Below are 20281 nucleotides of genomic sequence, written 5' to 3'. Positions count from 1 at the left end.
GTAAAGTTTTGTTTTAGCTCAGATAGACTCTAAACTGTACTTTCTACCTATTAGCCCTTCAGCCAGAGCGAGTCTCAAAATGTGGCCCACAGACTTCTGACAGTGTTCGAGAGCCTTTCACATGGTCTGCAATGTCAAAAACATTTTTATGATAACATTAAATATTATTTAACTTTTTCCACCGTGTTGAAATTTGCACAGATGATAGAAAGCAGTGGTGGACCAAGTGGTGAGCCAATACTTTTCCAGTGATTAATACATGAGGTTATACAATCATTCATGGAAAAGACTGTCTGAAACAGTAAGACAGATCAATGGATTTCATATGACGATATGTAACAAGCTCATTACCTGCTTTCTGATTCCACTTTGCAATTAATCTTTAAGAAAGTACTTGTAGTGAAATTTTGGTGCATTAAAAAAGAGGAGTATCCATAATTACATTATAAGAGTATTAAAATATGGCTCCCTTTCCATTCTGTAGGAGACCATATTTACCTAACATACTTAATAGCCAAAGCATATTACTATACTTAATAATCAAAAGAACATATTGCAACAGATTGAAGGCAAAAGTAGACCTGAGACTGCTGCCCGCCTCACAAGTGCAAGGACCCAAGTTCAATCCCTGGTGCCAAAAAAAAAAAAAGTAGACCTGAGAATCTAGCTCTCCGTCAAATCAGATATTAGATTCACAGAAAATATAAGGTTATCCTACTCTTCTCACTCACATATTTTTTATCCAATAGACTTACTGTTATTTTAAATGAGTGAATAAACATTTTAAAATTTCCTCAGTTTTCATTTCTAATAGGCAAATATCAGTTGATATAATTCACATAAAGAAAAATTTGGGGGGTCCTTAAAATAATCTTTGAGAGTAAACAGCCATCCCAAGACTAAAACATTTGAGTACTTCAAAAGTTTAAATTTGAGAACTCTTTAAAAAAGAAACTGTGCTCTGGGGATGAAACTTAGTGGTAGAGTACTTGCCTAGAATGAATGAGGCATTGGGTTTGATCCCCAGCACCACAGAGAGAAAGGGGAGAAGGAGGAGAAAGAAGAGGAGGAGGAGAAGGAAGAGAAGGATGAGGGGGAGGGGGAGGGAGGGAGCACTTGGCATGCTGCAGATTTTCTCCAATTATTTATGAATAACTAAATGAATACATAAATGAAAGGAAATTATTTCTGGTTTTCTCTACTATGTAATTAATCTGTGTCAGAATATTCATTAAATAGTAGCGTACTGCTTTGACTCTGCATATATTGGTGTGCTATCTAAATGAATTCCATCAAGGCAAGAACTGCTTTTGTGGTATATTTGCATCAACTATCTCTTAGGCATCCAGCAGGAAAAGAAATAAATGAATTCCTTTTTTGTAAGTATATGAGGAAACCACTCACTCTGATGGCTCAAAAACTCTTACATTCAAAATAGTGAATATTTGTTTAAAAAATATTCCATTAACAATGCTCCTTTATAAAAAAAGTTGCATTAAAGAGCTAAGAAAGCTCTGACCTGGTGCCACAGAGCTGCTCAGAATTAAGGCTGCCTTGTTCTGAGGGAAGGCAACCAGGTGCCACTAGAAAGCACAAGCCCTCCTGAAATGGAGACACCTTGACCAGGGCCATCCAGACAAATCATAGCCCAGGATGTATCAGAGAAACATCTATAAGTAGGACGGATAACTGAAGTTCTCCTGTTGGGCATAAAGTAGGTACCCAAAAACTGTGTCTGGAATGAAAGATACCACAAAGGACCCTTTCTACCATGACCAGATACCAAGTTAACAAACATTTTCCATCTCAATAGGAAAAGAAGAAGTTAAACTGTCATTATTTGATGATAACATGATACTCTATATAGAAGACCCAAAAAACTCTGCCGAAAGACTTCTAGACTTAATTGACAGATTCAGTAGAGCATCCGGATATAAGGTCAACACTCAAAAATCAATAGCCTTCTTGTACACAAATAACAGACTCACTGAGAGAGAAACTGGGGAAGCAATTCCTTTCACAACAGCATCCAAAAAAATGAAATATCTAGGAATCAATCTAATAAAGGAAGCAAAAGAGCTCTACACAGAAAACTACAGCACTCTGAAAAAAGAGATCAAAGAGGATACAAGAAAATGGAAAGACATCCCTTGTTCCTGGGTAGGAAGAACCAATATAGTCAAAAGGGCCATACTTCCAAAACTGCTATATAGATTTAATTTAATGCTGAAATTTCAACAAAATATTTTTCAGAACTAGAGAAAAAAATCCAAAAATTCATTTGGAACAATAAGAAACCTAGACTAGCAAAAGCAATTCTAGGCAACAGAGACATGGCAAGGGGTATCACAATCCCAAAAATCCTGAACCTGAAACTGTACTACAAACCCACTGTGATAAAAACAGCATGGTACTGGCAAAGAAACAGACCCAGGGATCAGTGGAATAGATTAGAAGATGTAGAAACAACTCCAGACACTCTCAGCCAGCTCATCTATGACAAAGGAGCCAACCACCCCCAGTGGATAAAAGATAGTCTCTTTCATAAATGGTGCTGGAAAAACTGGATTTCAACCTGCCAAAGATTAAAACTAGACTCATATCTTTCATAATACCCTAAACTAAAATCAAAGTGGATCAAACAGTGTTTCTGTTAAAACAGAAACACTAAACTTGCTGAAAGATAGGTTAGGTAGAACTCTTGAAGACATTGGCATAGGAAAAGACTTTATGAACAAAACCTCAGTAGCACGGGAACTAGCACAGAGAATCAACAATTGGGATCTCATCTTATTAAAAAGCTTCTACCACCCCCAGCACACAGGAGGTGAGCTGCTCCAAGCACCCAGGAGAAGGCTTCCAGGCCGCTTTACCACCACCGTTCCCCAGCACAGAGGAGGTGAGCTGCTCCCAGCACCCAGGAGGATACTGAGCTGCTGTACCACCCCTGCCAGCACAGGGGAGTTGAGCTGCTCCCAGTGCCCATGAGGAGGGTTTCAGGACACTGTACCACCACCACCCCAGCACAGAGGTGAGCCACTCCCAACACCCAGGAGGAGGCTTCCTGGATGTCTTATTACCACTACCCCCAGCACAGAGGAGGTGAGCTGTTGTGCAGGTGCCAACAGCAAACTCCCCCTGCCCCATCGAAATGAGAACACACATAAACAAGTCTCAAAACCAGACTTCCAGATCACCTAAAGCAACCCCAAAGGGAAACAAGATGGAACACTTTGATACTCAACCACCTGGACTCCCTGAATTGGCAACAAAAGAGAATCTGGAAAAAATGAAATCAGAAATAATTTCTCACATAACAGCAGAGACTATGCCCATAGTGCAAGACCTGATTAATAAATCTAGAGAGGACACAGATAAAAAAATAGAGGAGCTGAGTAACATGATGGAATCCCAACACAGGAAACAAATGGAATCCATAAAACAGATACAAACAGATTTCCAGGAGATTCAAAACTCTGTTGAAAGTTTACACAGCAGAATGACCCAATGTGAGGACATAATCTCAGATATAGAAGATAAGATTGCAATTAGTAACTAAGAAAAGAAAAATTTCTTTAAAATTTTAAGGGACCATGAGAAATCAATCAGCAGATGCTAGATGATGGAAAGAAGAATAACATAAGACTGATCTGAGTCGATGAAGAAACAGGAGAGAGTGCAGATGACATAAAAAAACTGTTCACAGAAGTGGTGGCAGAAAGCTTCCCAAGGAGGGGAAAAGAACTTGACATATAGATGAGTGAGGCATATAGGACTCCAACTAGCCGTGATCAAAAAAAAAATCTACACATAGGCATATAATAGTTAAGATTCCGGAAACCTAACAGAAGAACAAAATTCTACAAGCAGTGAGAGAAAAGAAACAAATCACATACAAAGGAAAGCCCATCAGAATCACAGCAGACTTCTCAACACAAACCCTCAATGCAAGAAGAGCTTGGAGTGACATATTCCAAGCTCTAAAAGAAAACAGCCTCCAACCCAGATCAATGTACCCTGCAAAACTATCTTTCAAAATTGATGGAGAAATAAGATACTTTCGTGACAAAGAGCACCTTAGGAACTTCATGAATACCAAACAAGCACTCCAAAAATTTTAGACAATATCCTACAAAAAGACAATGAGGATCACAAACCCAGGAAGCCCAGCAGAATGAATCCATCAGTTGCAACAAGAAATTAAATGCAAAGGGGGAGAATCCAACAAACAGAAAAAGTCACAACAATGATAAGTCAATACATATCTGTTATAACCATCAATGTTAATGGTCTCAATTCACCAATCAAAAGAAATAGACTGGAAGAATGGGTCAAGAAGCAAGATCCAACAATATGCTGCATACAAGAAACACATTTAATTCAAAAAGAAACTCATAGACTGAAAGTCAAAGGATGGAAAACAATACTCCGTGTCACAAGAACCTGAAAAAAAGCAGGAGTAGCTATCCTCTTTGCAGATCAAGTGGATTTCAAATGAAAATCTGAAACACTCTGGTCCCAAGAATTTCAGATAAGGAATAGTCAACGTGTATGTACAAATCTACTGTGAACATGTGTTTTCATTCCTCTTAAGTAAAAACTTAAGAACAGAACTGTTGGTTCTTAACAGTAATACAAGAAATTTCTATATTGTTTTCCAAAATGGTTTTATCATTTTACATTCACATTAGTAGTATTAGACAGTTCTAACTGGTTCACACCTAAGCTGACATTTGTTCTTGTAAAACTTTTAACTTGATCTCCCTAATGAGTGTATAATATGATCTTGTTATTGTACTGATTAGTATTTTTCTGATTCTAGTGTTGCACACCTTTCCTTGTGCTGTACCAGCTATTGATCATCTTCCTGTGTCTATCTTTTAATTGGGTTGTCTATTAATGAGCTAGACAAGTTCTTCAGATGTTCTGGTCTTAGGTTATATGTATTATAAATATGGTCTGTTTAAGGACTACTTTTCATTTTCTTAATGATGTCATTTAAAGTTCTAAATTTTGATGGAATCTCATTTATCAATTTATTTCTTGTATCCATCATGTTTTGTATCCTAGGAAATTCTTGCCTACCCTAAATTCATGAACATTTTCCCTTATAATTTTTTCTTAAAGTTTTGTAGTTTTAGTCTTTCATATTTAGATTCATAGATCCTTTCAAGTTTTTTATGTATGAAAATAAAGTGTTGAGGTTAATTTTTTACATACGGATACCAGGTGTTCTAGTACCACTTGCTGAAAACACTATCTTTTCTTCTGCTCTTGAATTGAGTTTATGTTCTATAAGATGTTAATGTTAAATAATCTTTCAAATCTCAGTGAACTATATATGTGTGGTTCTCTTTCTAGATTCTCTGTTTCATTCCATTGATCTATATGTCTTTCCTTACACCAACACTGCCTAGATTACTGTAGCTTTAGAGGAAGCCTTAAAATGATGTAATAAATGTCTTCCAACACTTTGGTTTTTTTTTACTTTTCTAGGTCCTTTGTACTCCTACATAACTTCTAAATTTCAATATCCAATTCTTCATTTATAGCAAGTATGTACAGACCTTAATTTTTATATATACCTTGTGTTTTCTAATACTGCTAAATCCAAATACAAGTTCTAGGGGCTCCTAGAGATTTCTTAGTATTTTCTCTGTAAATGATCATTTCTTCTACATATAAAGATTTTACTTCTACCTTGTCAATCCTATCCTAATTGTGTCATTTCATTGCCAGACTATTTTGGTTTGGGCCTATGTTTCAAAGTTTAATGGATAGATGAAGAGCAGTTATATCTGTCCTTGTTCCTCACCTTAGGGAGAAAGCATTGTATCTTCTCCATTCATATAAGGCGTTTTTGCTGGATGCATGGAGTACATGGCTTATCTGTTGAGAAGGTTCTGTTCTACTTCTAGTCTCCTGATAGCTTTTTACCATGAACAGCTGTAGAATTTAGTCCAATACTTTTTCTGCAACTACTGACAGGATCATATGGCTTTTTCCTTTCCTCTGTTAAAATGATAATTTATGGGGGTGGATCTTCCAATGCTGAGCCAACACTACCATCCCTATAATAAAACCACTTTCTACATACTGCCAGATCTGACTTCTAATAGTTTGTTTTGTTAAACAAATTTTTATCTATGTTGATACATTTTCTTCTATTATCTTTACCCAGTTTTAGTATTAGCACAATGTTGATTTCCTAAAATGAGGGGAGAAGTGTTCCTTCTTTCCTCTGCTTTAAATGTTTGATATAATTTATCAGTTAAAATGTATATGAGCCTGCTGGTGTCACATAGGTAGGTTTTCAAGATAGAACATATTAAAGAACATTCTTTAATAGGTGCTATTCAAATTTTATATTTCCTCCAGAGTCAGTTTCATTAATTTGTCTTCCAAAGTACTTCTTAGAAGTTGTCAAATTTATTTCAAAAAAGATTTTTGTAATGTGTTTTCTATACCCTTTTAAATTCTGTAAAATCTGTGGTAATATCTCCTAGATCTTGATATTATAATTTTTAAAATGTATAATTGATATTGTGTAATAGGAAGAAAAGGTCTAAAGGAGTAGGGGAAGTGGGAGAGGTAGGGGAAAGGAAAGAAGAGAAAAGAATAAATATGAGAAAAGAAAAAAATGGAAACAAAATCTCTGCAAATAGGGAAGGGTTGGAGGGGGTGAAGGGAGGGGAGGGGAAGGGGAAAAAAATAAGAACCAAGATACATCATGTTAAGGTACAAGGTGCCAATGATGTATGCAACTGTGTTTTATACCTAAAATGTACCAATAAACTTATAGGGGAAAAAAAAAGCTTCTGCACTCCAACAGAAACCATCAACAGAGCTAAAAGACAATCCACAATGTGGGAAAAAATTTTACCAGCTGTTCCTCAAAGGATTGCTATCTAAAATATATAAAGAACTTTAAAAAATCAGACCCCCCAAATTTAAAGACCCAATTCAAAAAAGGGCATCTGAAATAAACAGACATTTCTCAGACAAAGAAGTAAAAGCAGCAAATAAACATATGAAAAAATGCTCGACATCACTGGTCATTGAAGAGATGCAGATGAAAACAACACTAGGATTCCACCTCACCCCAGAAAGAATGGTTGCTATCAAGAAATCAACCAATAACAAATCCTGGTGGGGGTGTGGGGAGAAAGGAACCCTTCCTCATTGTTAGTGGGAATGTAGACTGGTGCAACCACTGTGGAAATCAGTATGGAGATACCTCAATGAATTAGGATTAGAGGTCCCATTTGACCCAGCTATTCCCCTGGTGGGTATCTTCTCAAAAGAATTAAAAGAATAATACCGCAGAGATATATGCACACCCATGTTTTTAGAAGCACAGTTTGTAACAGCTAAAACTTGGAAATGGCCCTATTGCCCATGAAACTGGAGACCAGATAAAGAAAATGTGGGGTTTTTTATAAAATGGAGTACTACTCAGCCATAAAGAACCAGAAACTAGAGACATTTACAGCTAAATGGATGCACATTGAGGCCATGCTCTTAAGTGAAATAAATAGGACACACATGTATAAATACTGAATAGTTTCTCTTTTGTGAGAAACTGAAAGTGTAAATAAGGATCAAAATGTTTAATTGATAATGTGAAATAGGAAGAAAAGTTCTAAAGGGGAAGTGGAAGTGGGAGCGGTAGGGAGAAGGGAAAGGAAAAACTATGAGAAAAGGAAAAAATGGAAACAAAATCTTAGTAAATAGGGAGGGGTGGAGGGGTTGAAGGGAGGGCAGAGGAATGGGGAAAAAATAAGAACCAAGATCTATCACCTAAAGTTACAAATTCCCAATGATGAATGTAACTTTACTGAATAACTAAAATGTACCAATAAATTTAATGAAAAAAAAACAATGAAATAAAAAGGAATATTTTCCATCTCAAAAAGAGATGAGCTTCCCAAAAAGCCAGTAGCCAGGAGAGGTTCAGCAATTGCTTGTAAATGTCAATGCTAAGTGGATAGTTCCACAGAATTACAAAGAAATTGATATCCTTGTTTAAATCTTAATTTTAGATAATCAAGATTATGTTTAAGCTTGGCACCTGATAGCCTTTTTCAGTTTCCTTTCTCTTTACATAAATGTAGTAAATGACATTAAGTCACCTTTAGCTACTAATGAAAGTTTCTATTTTGTTAATCCTAATTGGTCTTTCATTTTTACTTTACTATATCTACTAGAGGATATGTAAACAGTGTCACCTGGAGGCATGCTAGAGATCAATCTTAAAACCACAGTGTGTGTGGTGAGGCTTCACAATGGACTTATCCACAGAATATGGCCAAGTAGCTACTAGGTGAGGAAACTCAGGTGATGAGAATACAAAGGGGAAAAAAACACAGTCTCATCCAGAAGCACCTCAAACTCCTGTAGTGCTACCATTTGTGGTAACTAACATCATAGGACCCATGGCTGTAACAGAATCTCCAAGAGGAGATTCCATATAGTTTCTGAACATGATCTGTTATCCTAAAAGTGAAGGGAGGGCTTGGTATTTACGTAGATAGGGCCCTCTTTTTAAAGACTAAAGGAGCAAGCTCTGTATTTAATGATATCATTTTATGAATCCTATGTAAAGGAACTGATCATAATACCATGTTTTTATGTAAATGTGAATTTCTATACACAGGTAAATACTTCCCATTTCACAGAGAATACTGTCCAGATTGCCTTGAACTCCACAATTACTTTTGCCAACTATGGACCAAAAGGAAGCTCTGTTTCTGCAACAAACTTCTGTCATCAATTGTCCATGTTTCTCAACAAAAGTTTTTCCTCTTCTTCAATGCTTCTAATAACTCTTAACCAAACACAGATTAAAGTGTGGCTTTCACAAAAGCTAATAATTTTTAATTAACTCTTGAGCTACTGACCAGATCTAAATATTTCTAAACTAGAAGAGCTGTTAAAATCTTTTCCTTCTGAAAAGTTTTGAACCTTAGCTCAGGTCTGTGACAGCCACAGTGAACCAAAATAGCCAGCATTCCCAACAGTGTGTTGGATTAGGTGCACTTACAGTTAAACACATGTCTAAAATAAATTAGAGGAAAAAATTTAAACTCTTTATATAACCATTCAAGCAACAGGAAACAGAGTACCACTTTAACATAGGCAAGGAGGATTTTTATTGAAGACTTTACCATTTTAGATTCCCCAACATTCAACTGTGACACTTGCTCTGCTTTCATCTTTGGTGTTTCTGCTTGCCTCTGAGGTATTTTGACATGTATTTTTCCCATTAAAGATATATCCTTGAAGAGAGAGAGAGAAATAAAATGATGCCAATTTAGAAATCATTGAGATGTATTATTTACTATAGTAAAATTTATCAATTAATCAGTAAATGAAAAATATATAATAGAAATATAAACTACTCAATAACATGCAGTAATAAGAAGTACACAAAAAAGGTGCATTAAAAATATTTTTTAAAAGGTATAGTATGATTAGGAAATTAGCTGAGAGACAGCAATTGAAAATATATTCTTTTAAGATCATAATATACAGTGCATTTACCATTGTTATACTCTATTTTTATGATGAAAAATTATTTTCATAACTGTTTTTATACTTTTTTATTAATATCTGCTTGTATTACATTAAAATAAAAATTTTACAAAGAAAAAACATTTTTACCTTCTTTCAGTTCCATGGCCTTTTAAATTGTTCATCTCTACAAATATATTATTAAATTTAATTAGACAAATCAAACATTGCCATTAAATCAGATACTACAAAACACTGCACAAGAAAGTTAATAACAAAAATTCAGTCTAATCCAGAATAAAAAAGAATATGTATGTCATTAAAACTTCATAGGATATTACTTCTAGTGTGGTTCTTATTTTTACAAATGCCAGTTGCACTGATATACTCTATTCATTTGAGATGGTAAGGAGACAGCACATTACAATGATTAACAACAAGCCAGGAATAAAGAGACCCTGCTTCTCTCCAAACTATAAATCCATAGATCAGGCAACAGTCAAGTTATTTTATTTTCCCCCACCTCAGTTTTATCAACCTTAAAGTGGGCATTCAACTATATCACTTTTTAAGTCCCTTTTCCTCTAGTCTTTTAGTAATGTCAACAGCAAAATTTGAATGCCTGTTGTGCTTAAAAACCTGCTTTAAAAACATTTTTCTTTGTTAAAAGAATCCAGCTCAGGCCTTTAGTTTGTATTTCTACCCTCTTGATAAAATAACTATAAAATTGAACAAAACTTAAACTCTTTTAGGATTGGACAACAGGCAGTGCAGGACTATGATGACAGAGATAATCAAAGTAAACAAAGTAAAAGCTACAGTTACCTTCATATTTCTTCTGCCTGACATGATTTCCAGACCATAATACAAAAGGGAAAACCAAACAGAGCCCAGGTATTTCACAAAGTTGAAGAGAGAAATCAAATAGTAAAACAAAGATTCTAGAACTTATAAGACACAGTCTAGAGATGTACTATATACAGGAAGAGCCTCAGAAATCTGCACAGGGTGCTTGAGTCTTTAGCCAAGTACCAACCTGGTCATGTGATGGGGAAATCCATGTGGCTAGATAAAGAAAGAGTAAGAGGGAGGAAAAGAATTACCAAGGAGCTATAAGCCACAATTCCCAGAGCTCATACAAGACTTGGAATCATTAGCTCTCCCACCAGACAGGCTGAATACATACTACTTTCATTATAATCCCCAGAAGGACCACAGTAGTACTGCTAAATTTACTCCTAGAGTAAAGGGTTCTCTGGACTTCAAACACTTTAAAATAATTTTTGGAAAGATCAAGCTGCTTTACAAGTTGGCTGCCTTTTAGGATGAACCTTGATAATGTTTAAAGTGTAAGTTTGTAATAGATAAAACTTGGAAACAGCCCAAATGCCCATCAACTGGAGACTGGATAAAGAAAATGTGGTTTTTTTATAAAATGGAGTACTACTCAGCCATCAAAAATGAGAAATTAGAGACATTTATTGCTAAATGGATGCACATTGAAGCGATACTCTCAAGTGAAATAAATAGGGCACACATGTGTAAATACCGAATAGTTTCTCTAGAGTGAGAAACTGAAAGTGTAAATAAGGACTAAAAGGTATAATAGATAACGTAAAATAGGAAGAAAAGGGGCAAAGGGGAAGGGGAAGTGGGAAGGGTAGGGGAAAGGAAAGAAGGGAATGGAATTAATATGAGAAAATGGAAAAAAAAGGAAACAAAGTCTTTGTAAATAGGGAGGGATGGAGGGGTTGAAAGGAGGCCAGGGGAAGGGGGAAAATTAAGAACCAAGAGAGTATGTAAAGGTGCATATCTCCAATGATGAATGCCATTATATTATAGATCTAAAATGTACCAATAAAAGGATATATAAAAAAAGTTTAAAGTGTAAACTCTACAATGTCTAGCATCCCAAGTTACTAGTTGAATATAAAAGCATAATGTGTAATATATAACCAGATGAAATCAGCAGAAATTTACCCACTAATGACAAAGATATTGGAATTAGGATATAAGGGCTTTAAATTTCTAATATAAATATTACAAATGTTCAAAGTAAAATAAAAAGGTACAGATGTAAAAATTTAAAAAAACAGAATCATTCGGATGTGTACAGGTCAATCACACATTATTTGAAATAAAAACCTCACTGATTGGCCTTAATGACAGAGAAGACGGGGAAGAAGAAAATGTTAGTTAACATATAGACATTGCAGAAACCATGCAAGACGAAATACAGAAATAAAATTGAAATAAAATGAAAAAATACTCAGTCTAACATATATTTAATTGGAGCCTCAGAAAAGGGTTGTTAGGATCAGAAAATATTTGCACAAAATTTGTCAAAACTTTTCCAAATTTCATGACAACTCTAAACCCCCTATATAAGAAGCTTAGTAAACAACAAGCAGAAGCACACAAACACAGCACCAGGTACATTAGAAACAAAATAAGAAAAGCCAAAAATAAAGGAAAATGTCAGAAGTATCCAAAGAAACAAAAGAAATGCTAAGTATAGAGAAAAAAATTATCGAAGACTAATTACAATAGGCTAATACCACAGATTTCTTGTCAGAACTATACGAGACAAAGAAGCAAGGTGTATTCAAAGGTGCTAGTACAGACAGAAAGTAACTGTTAACACAAAACCCTTTGTTTAGCAAAAATGTTTTTCAAAAATCAAAGTGAAACAACTTTTCATCAAGGGCACAGTGAAAAATTCATTGTCACCGAGAGGACAATGTTGTCAATGGAGTGGTTATGTTAATATCAGACACAGCTGACCTCAAAACAAGAGACAGTAGAAATAGGCAGACAGTTATTTCATAATAATAAAAGGATGAAGTAACTCCAAAGATGTAACAGTATGCACTAACAACAAAAGAAAACAAAAACTAACAGAATTGACAACAGAAATACACATATCTACTACTATAGTTAGAAACTTCAAGCCAAGACCACCTGGTTCCAGAGACTTCACCTATAATAATTATACTAACTAGACACTAAATGTGAAATCCCACCAATAATTGTTTGCAAAGTTCTGTGTTTATAAATATATCATTAAAGTATAAAAATGTAAGTGTGATAAGCACCAAATTCACATCTCCTCAGTATGCTTACTGTTCACATTTTTGTTGAAGGAATTATTGTGAAGTAGTACAAAGGAGGTTTCTACTTTGCTTGTAACTTTCTACTTATTTAAGCAATATGAAGTGAATATGATAAAATATTTAATTTTGAAAAATTTGACTGATGACTACTTGTTTTTCATTGGAAATATTTCATAATAAAAGTAGTTTTTAAATTTTTCTCAATATATTTAGTAAAGGTAATATAATTAAAATGCCAAGGATATAAAATACCTTAATATAGATACCTACAGCTTACATCTTTTTGTAAACATAAATGCATAAATCCCAAAGAAAATATATGCAAAGAAAATCAAGACATTTATCTAGATATGATACATCTTGACCAAAGGAAGTGTTCCCAGACTATATAGATAATTCGTTACAAATTTTTGAGATTATAAATTAAGATCTAGGCATGGTAGCTTACCCCTGCATTGCCAGATACTACTAAGGTTGAGGTGGGAGGATCATGTGAACTCACAAGAACAGCACCAGCCTGGGTGAGAGACACAGTGACACTCCAAATCAAAAAAGTAAATAAATAAAAAAGATTAACAAAAATCTACATGATTATCTCAAACACTCAGAAATAATATCAATAAAATTCAACATTCATTTAGCAATGAATGGAAACAAAAAAGAAAATTTTGCCAACCCCTGCAAGAGAACCTGCACCAAACATTGTACTTCACAGTAGAACATCAAACAGATCAGATCCATCACAATAAGAAAAAAAAAATCAGGTTTAATCCCCAAAACTAAAAAAAGAAAGAGAAGAGGAATGAATGGCATAAATAATTTAAGGGGAAAGATGAAAATGTCACTATAAAGAGATTGTGTGACAATATATTGGAAAGGAAAAAGAAAATCAACTGAAAAACTATCAGATCAAAGCAGAAGTTAAAGTCATTTCTTTTTTGTTTGTTTGTTTGGTTGGTTGGTTTTGGTACCAGGAATGGAACTCATGGATTTGTGCTTTCCAGGCATACACTGCACTGCTGAGCTACACTCCTGGCCCCTACAGTCACTTCTTATAAACTGAACAAACAAAAATTCATACCATCATCAACCAGTAAAGATGCCATTCTCAAAATAAAAATAGTTACATAAGAAACAAAATAAATGACTAGCAAAAACATTATATTGAGCTAAAAAGGCATGGCTAAAATGACATGAAAATAGCCAAAACCAGCTTAACTTTCCAATGAAATTAAAAGCAAATAAAAATAGATATTTGTGTAGTAAGTCCAATGTGTAGACTTTCTTAAGGATAATTTCTTTTCATTGCTTTTTTTTCCTGTATATGGACCAAACTTTCCTTTACTTGCATGTTTAATCATTTATTATTGAAAGGCCTATAGCAACTCTATAGAAAGTATTTATTCGATAAAAATGAATGAATATTAAGAACAGTGGGCTTTTTAGTACTTTAACTTGCAATAACCGGCTTTCTGGCTAAGTAGTACCTTTGAAAAATAAAGCTAATAATAAAAGTAATATAATGGTGGCTTTAGTCTACATCCATGTGTAGGATGGTATGCACCCCACAAACTGCACATGCTCAGAAAAAACTTCTAAAACCAAGAATTTTCACCTCTGACCAATCATAGTACACTAGGAAAGCTGAAAGTGAAGGTTAAAGAAGAGTTGTAATCTGCTTGCCTGGGTAAGCAGAAACTTGGCAAAGTATGAAAGATATTTCTTCCAGGCATTCAAAGAAATCTATGTGCGATCATTAGTTGACACTAGCCAATGAGACTCTTCGGTGAACATACACAACAAAGAATATGGGCTTTAAAGAACTAGTTCAAGAAAATCATTATACTTTATTAATGACAACAAAAAAACAGCAATAAGCAGAAATAGTAACAAATCTTGTAAGGAAAGGGGGATCTGATTTCCACAGTTATCACATTATATTGTTTTAGATCTCCAGTTTACAACAAAAAAAATGTGATACATGCAAAGAAACAAGAAGACACAGCCCAACTCAGGAAACAAAACAATCAATAGAATCCATTCCTGAGGAAACCCAGATGTTGGACTTACTGGAAAAATGTTTAAAAGTCATCTATATTAAACATAGTCAAAAAAATCAAAACAAATTTCCTCTACTAAAGAACTAAAAGAAGTTATGAGAATAGGGCTTCACCAAATAGTATGAAGAAATAGATAGAGCCAACCTACAAAATAGATGAGGCATTGGGAGAGATTAGTTTAAAAGATGATCCCCAGGAGCCGGGGATTTAGCTCAGTGGTTCCATCGCCTGCCTCACAAGTGCAAGGTCCAGAGTTTGATCCCCAGTACCAAAAAAAAGAAAAAAAGATGGTCCACAAAGTATCCTGGCTGGCCAGAAGAGATTAAGGTCACAAGTTAGTAAAGAGAAAAAAGCGCAAATTATGTACCCTGAAAAAAAGACTTGCTGAAGAGTAAAGGAAAGGAGACAACACCTTGGAATCTCAAAGAAATATACTCAATATAAACCGTGTTAAATCCTCAAACATGCAAGAAGATATTAATTCTATCAAAAAATCAGATTCTATGCAGAGTAAACATAATGGACTGAAAAAAACAGCAAGATGAAAAAAACCAGAGTGAATGAAACAGGAAGGTTTGAAGAAAAATAAACTGAAATTATATTAAAATATTTAAATATATTTCAAATCAGAGCTTTTAATATGTTAATGAAGAAAATTAAAGAGGCAGATGACAAATAAGATCTTTCAAATTATAAACAAAAATGATGAGAGTCAGAGGGAAGCAATGGAAAGACAATGATATAATCAAAGTGAGAAAATGGACAAATGGAATGGGAACATTTGAGCTTTCTAAAGCATAAAATAAATGAAAAGTAAAAGTCAGGAAAGCATCTAATTGATTTTTTTAAGTGTAGGTAAGTTAAAAGAGTTCATGCTGTCCTGTTTCAGAAAAAAAAAGTTGATAGAAATAAGAACATATCTAAGCATATTCTTTTTAAATATTTAATTAGAATATAGCAGGGGTCTGAGCTTGTACCCAAGAAAAAGTATGTGGTCATATTCTGAAAGCAAGTGATGACTTGGAGGGCAGAAATTCCAAGGGTTAATTTGGCAAATGCAAATAGGTTTTTAGGCAGATAACAGTGCAGAGGTGGGATGGATTAGGACAACAGTCAAATCTGTCTCAGACATTGGTCCCAGGTTCTAATAAGTTTCTACAGGCAAGAATCTGAAAAATACTTTCCATGGGTGACCCCAAGAAGTTGAGAGACACACAATAATTTGGCAATGAGCTTAAACTAAGTAGAGAATGAGGACATTCTCCCCACTTGGCTCAGAATTCTGCATGTGTCCTTTGCAGAGAGGATCACAGGCATACTCAGCTCAGAAAATTCACAACACATGAACTGACCACATGGCATGAACTGAAAATTATTGGAAGAGGCAATTAAGGGCTCAAAACAGGAAGTTAAAGTATGAAAATAAATAATGGTGCTAAGCGAGAAACCATTTAAACACAAGTAATCATCTAAGTAACTTTCAAATGGCTCCTGAACTAAATACAAATGTCAGGAATTACATTTAAAAAGACATATAAGGGATAGGTTCTGGAGGATGGCAGGCTACAGGCAGCCAGCACTCAAAATAACTCCAGAATATTCATCCAAACCAATTATATGGCCCACTGCAGAGATAGGGAACCATAGGAAATGACTACATTGCAACTTGAATAAGAAACCATGCAAAACACAGAAATAATGATATTTGAAAGATAAATAGCAGAAATAACACACTCCAGCACTAAACAAATTGCAGCTCAGTGGAGGACAAGAACTTCCCCTTTCAATCTGGCAAGAAAAGAAAATCCCCGGGGCACTCTTGTGCATATGGACTTTGCTAGTGGTGAGAAATACAGCCTTAGAAGAAAAGATATCTGAGTTCAGTCAAGTGATAAAGGATGGAAGTGATAATTCTCAGCTTTTCTCTCTAGATTTAAATAGGCTGCATTGGAGAACCATTTTAGGAGAACCCCTTTCCCCTTTCCCTGGTAGAACAAGCAGAAGATGCACTTGGAGTGGACATGGGCAAGAAGTCATTTTAAGTAATTCCCTCTGCCTCTGTAAGTGACCAAGAGTACATCACAAAGAGAAAGCAGTTAAAAGATCTCCATACAATTATGGTAGAGATATCCATCCCAGCTGATCTGCAAACTTCAACACAAAACAAGGATCATAAGAAAATAAAGCAACAAAATCCCTCCAAAAATTCATAACTCCAAAAACACTGACTCCATGCATACTGAATTGAATGAAATTCCAGACTAAAAATTTTAAATTGCTGGTTAAAATGATCCATGAGATCAAAGAAGATATAATCAGATAAATGAACCAATTCCTAAATAATAAGCTCAAACTAAAATACAAACTACTGAATTAATTAATGAAGACAATACAGGATGTGAAAGACTACTTCATTAAAGAGATAGTTATTCTGAAAAAGAACCAAACAGAAATCCTGGAAATAAAATCCTCAAATAGTCAAATAAAAAAAAAACTCAATTGAAAGCCTCAGCAGTAGGCAAAAGAAATCAATAAAGAATATCAGGGCTTAAAGACAAGATGGATGTACTGTAACATTCACATAGGAATATGGATAAAAGAATAAGAAATGAAAACATAATTCAACAGCTCTTGGACAAATCTAAAAGATGAAATGTAAGACTCACTGGCCTCAAGAGGATGAGGAAGTACATGCTAAAAACATAAAATCCTATTCATTGAAGCTGTAACATAAAAATTACCAAATCTTGAGAAGGAAATGAATACCCAGGTACTGGAGGGATTTAGAAATCCAAATACACATGAACACAAAAGAACCTCCTCATAACGTACCACAGTAAAACTGATGTAAACTCAAAAGAAAGAAAGGATACTAAAAGTGATTAGAGAGAAAACACCAAATCACTTAAAATGGCAAACCTTTCAGAGTAACAGCAGACTTCTGAAAAGAAACTCTAAAAGTCAAGAGGGCTTGGAATGATGTATCCTAAGCCTGGAAAGAAAATAATTGCCAAATCTAGATTACGATACCCTTCAAATCAAGGGAGAAATAAAGACTTTCCAAGATAATTATGATCTAAATAAATTCATGACAACTAAGGTAGCATTTCAGAAAGTACTTTTGGGAATCCTAAAAACAGAAGAAGACAATGGCAAGTGCAGGACCAAGGGAAAGACTAAATCTTATTGGGAGAGTAGATAAACTAGTGAAAATTAGGGATGAGTCAAACACTAGATGTATTAGTCAGCTTTCCCATCACTGGGACAAAATACCAACACCCACCACTTAAATGAGGAAAGGTTTAATTTGGCTCGAAGTTTTGTGGGATTTAGTCCATTGCTGGCTGTCTCCAAGGTAGAATAACATGGTGGAAGGGCATGGTGAAGGAAAGCTTTTCAGGTTTTGACAATCAGGAAACAGGAAAGGAAGTGAGGAGCTACACACAAGACTAACCCTTCCAGATCATCCCCTCAGTCACCAACCTCCAATTAGGTCACACCTCCTAACAGCACAGTTAGCTATAAATTCATCAATGGATTAATCCACTGATGATATAGCACCTCTATAATCCAATCATCTTTTAATAGCTCCACTCCTGAACACATAAGAATTTGGAGGAATATTTTAGATCTAAACCATGACACTAAAGAAACAACAAACTGACAGAAATTAATATATATAATATATATATATCTTTCATTATAATATATATCTTTTAATATATATCTTTCAATGATAACACTTAATGTAAATAGCCTTAATTCAACAATTAAAAGACACACACTTGGGCCTGGGATTTAGCTCAGTGGTTCTGGCACCTGCCTCACAAGCACAAGGTCCCAAGTTTGATCCCCGGTACCAAAAAAAAAAAAAAAAGACACACACTAGCAGACTGGACCAAAAACACAAAACTCAACTATATGTTGCCTGCAAGAAATACACCTCACCACAAAGACACATATGATTAAAAGCATAGAAAATGATACTCCAAGGTGCCTGAAAGCAAGCAGGAGTAACTAGAATTATACCTTGACAAAGAGACTTCAAACCAAAATTAGAAGAGACAAAGACAGTGATGACATATTGGTAAATGGAATGATTCACTGAAAAGAGATAATGATTGTAAATACATATACACCAAATGTAACCAAACCAAATTTCATAAAACAAACACTACTTGACATGGACTCTAATTATAATGATAGTAAATTACCTTAGTGCCCCATTCTGACAAATAGGTCAACTAGATAAAAGAAATGAAAGAAATATCAGAAATTAACTACACTATATATCAAATGTGTATAACAGATGTCTACAGAAAGTTCCATCTGACCACAGGAAGAATACACATTCTTTTCAGGAGCTTTTGGAACTGTCTCTAAAATTGGCCATATTTTAGGGCATAAAGCAAGTCTTAATAAATAAAAAAAACTTGAAATAATAACATGTGTCCTATCACATCACAATAGTGAAGCAAGAAATCAACAGCAAGAGAAACCACAGAAACTACACCAACAGATGGAAACTAAACAATGTACCTTTGAATGATCAGTAGATCATAGAAGACATCAAAAGAAGAATTTTTAAATTCCAGGAATTAATTGGTAATTAGCAACCAAATTTGTCAGAATTTGTGAGACACAAAATGCAGTTATAAGAGGAAAGATTATAGCTATGAACTCCTATGTGAGAAAAACAGAGCAATCTCAAATAAATAACCTAATGATGCACCTCAAGATCCTAGAAAAAAGAACAAAAAAACTCAAATCCATGGCAAGAAAAGATATAATAAATATTAAAGCAAAAGTGAATAAAATAGAGATTAAAAGAACAATACAAAAATCAGTGGACCAAAGGGATGGTTGCTTGAAAAGATAAATAATATTGATAAACTCTTATACAAACTTACCAAAAGAGAAGCTTAAATTAATAAAATTTGAATCAAAAATGTGAAATTAAAACAAGTATCAACAAAATTTAGAGAACTATTAGAAGACTTTTTTTTGTTGTTAAATTCTTTTATTGGTACATTTTAGGTATATAACACAATTACATTTCTCATTGGGAATTATACTTTTACGTAATGCATCTTGGTTCTTATTTTTTCCCCATTCCTAGCCCTACTTTCACCCCCTCCACCCTTCCTTCCCTGTTTACAAAGACTTTATTTCCATTTTTTCCATTTCTCATAATTTTTCCTTTACCTTCTTTCCTTTCCCCTGCCCCTCCCACTACCCCTACCCCTTTGGACCTTTACTTCTTATTTTGCATTATCTATTATTCATTCTAATCATTGGTACATTTTAGGTATACAATATAATGACATTCGTCATTGGAAATTTGCACCTTTACATCATCTCTCTTGGTTCTTATTTTTCACCCTTGCCCAGCCCTCGCTTCAACCCCTCCATTCCTCCCTATTTACAAAGATTTTCTTCCTGTTTTTCCATTTTCTCATATTAATCCCATTCCCTTCTATCCTGTCCCCTAGCCCTTCCACTTCCTTCCCCTTTGCCCCTTTTCTTCCTATTTCACATGACCTATTATACATTTTAGTCCTTATTTACACTTTCAGTTTCTCACACCAGAGAAAC

The 20281-nt window shown here is 34.6% G+C and overlaps 1 protein-coding gene across 1 annotated transcript in view; it reads right to left on the bottom strand.

Moving 5' to 3' along the window:
* Positions 1 to 20281, bottom strand: part of Ttc6 (tetratricopeptide repeat domain 6) — a 163518-nt gene that overhangs the window by 109283 nt on the left and 33954 nt on the right. Inside the window, 2 exon segments of the mRNA XM_087208003.1 lie at positions 9168 to 9278; positions 10550 to 10578. Of these exon segments, the coding sequence (XP_087064129.1) occupies positions 9168 to 9278; positions 10550 to 10578 (140 nt within the window).

Source organism: Heterocephalus glaber, unplaced genomic scaffold (genome assembly GCF_053883595.1).
Source record: "Heterocephalus glaber isolate CG9 unplaced genomic scaffold, H.glaber_assembly_v1.0 deba00000901, whole genome shotgun sequence".
Lineage (NCBI taxonomy): Eukaryota > Metazoa > Chordata > Mammalia > Rodentia > Bathyergidae > Heterocephalus > Heterocephalus glaber.
Note: the sequence above shows the minus strand (reverse complement) of the source record. Positions and strands in the feature narration are given on the sequence as shown.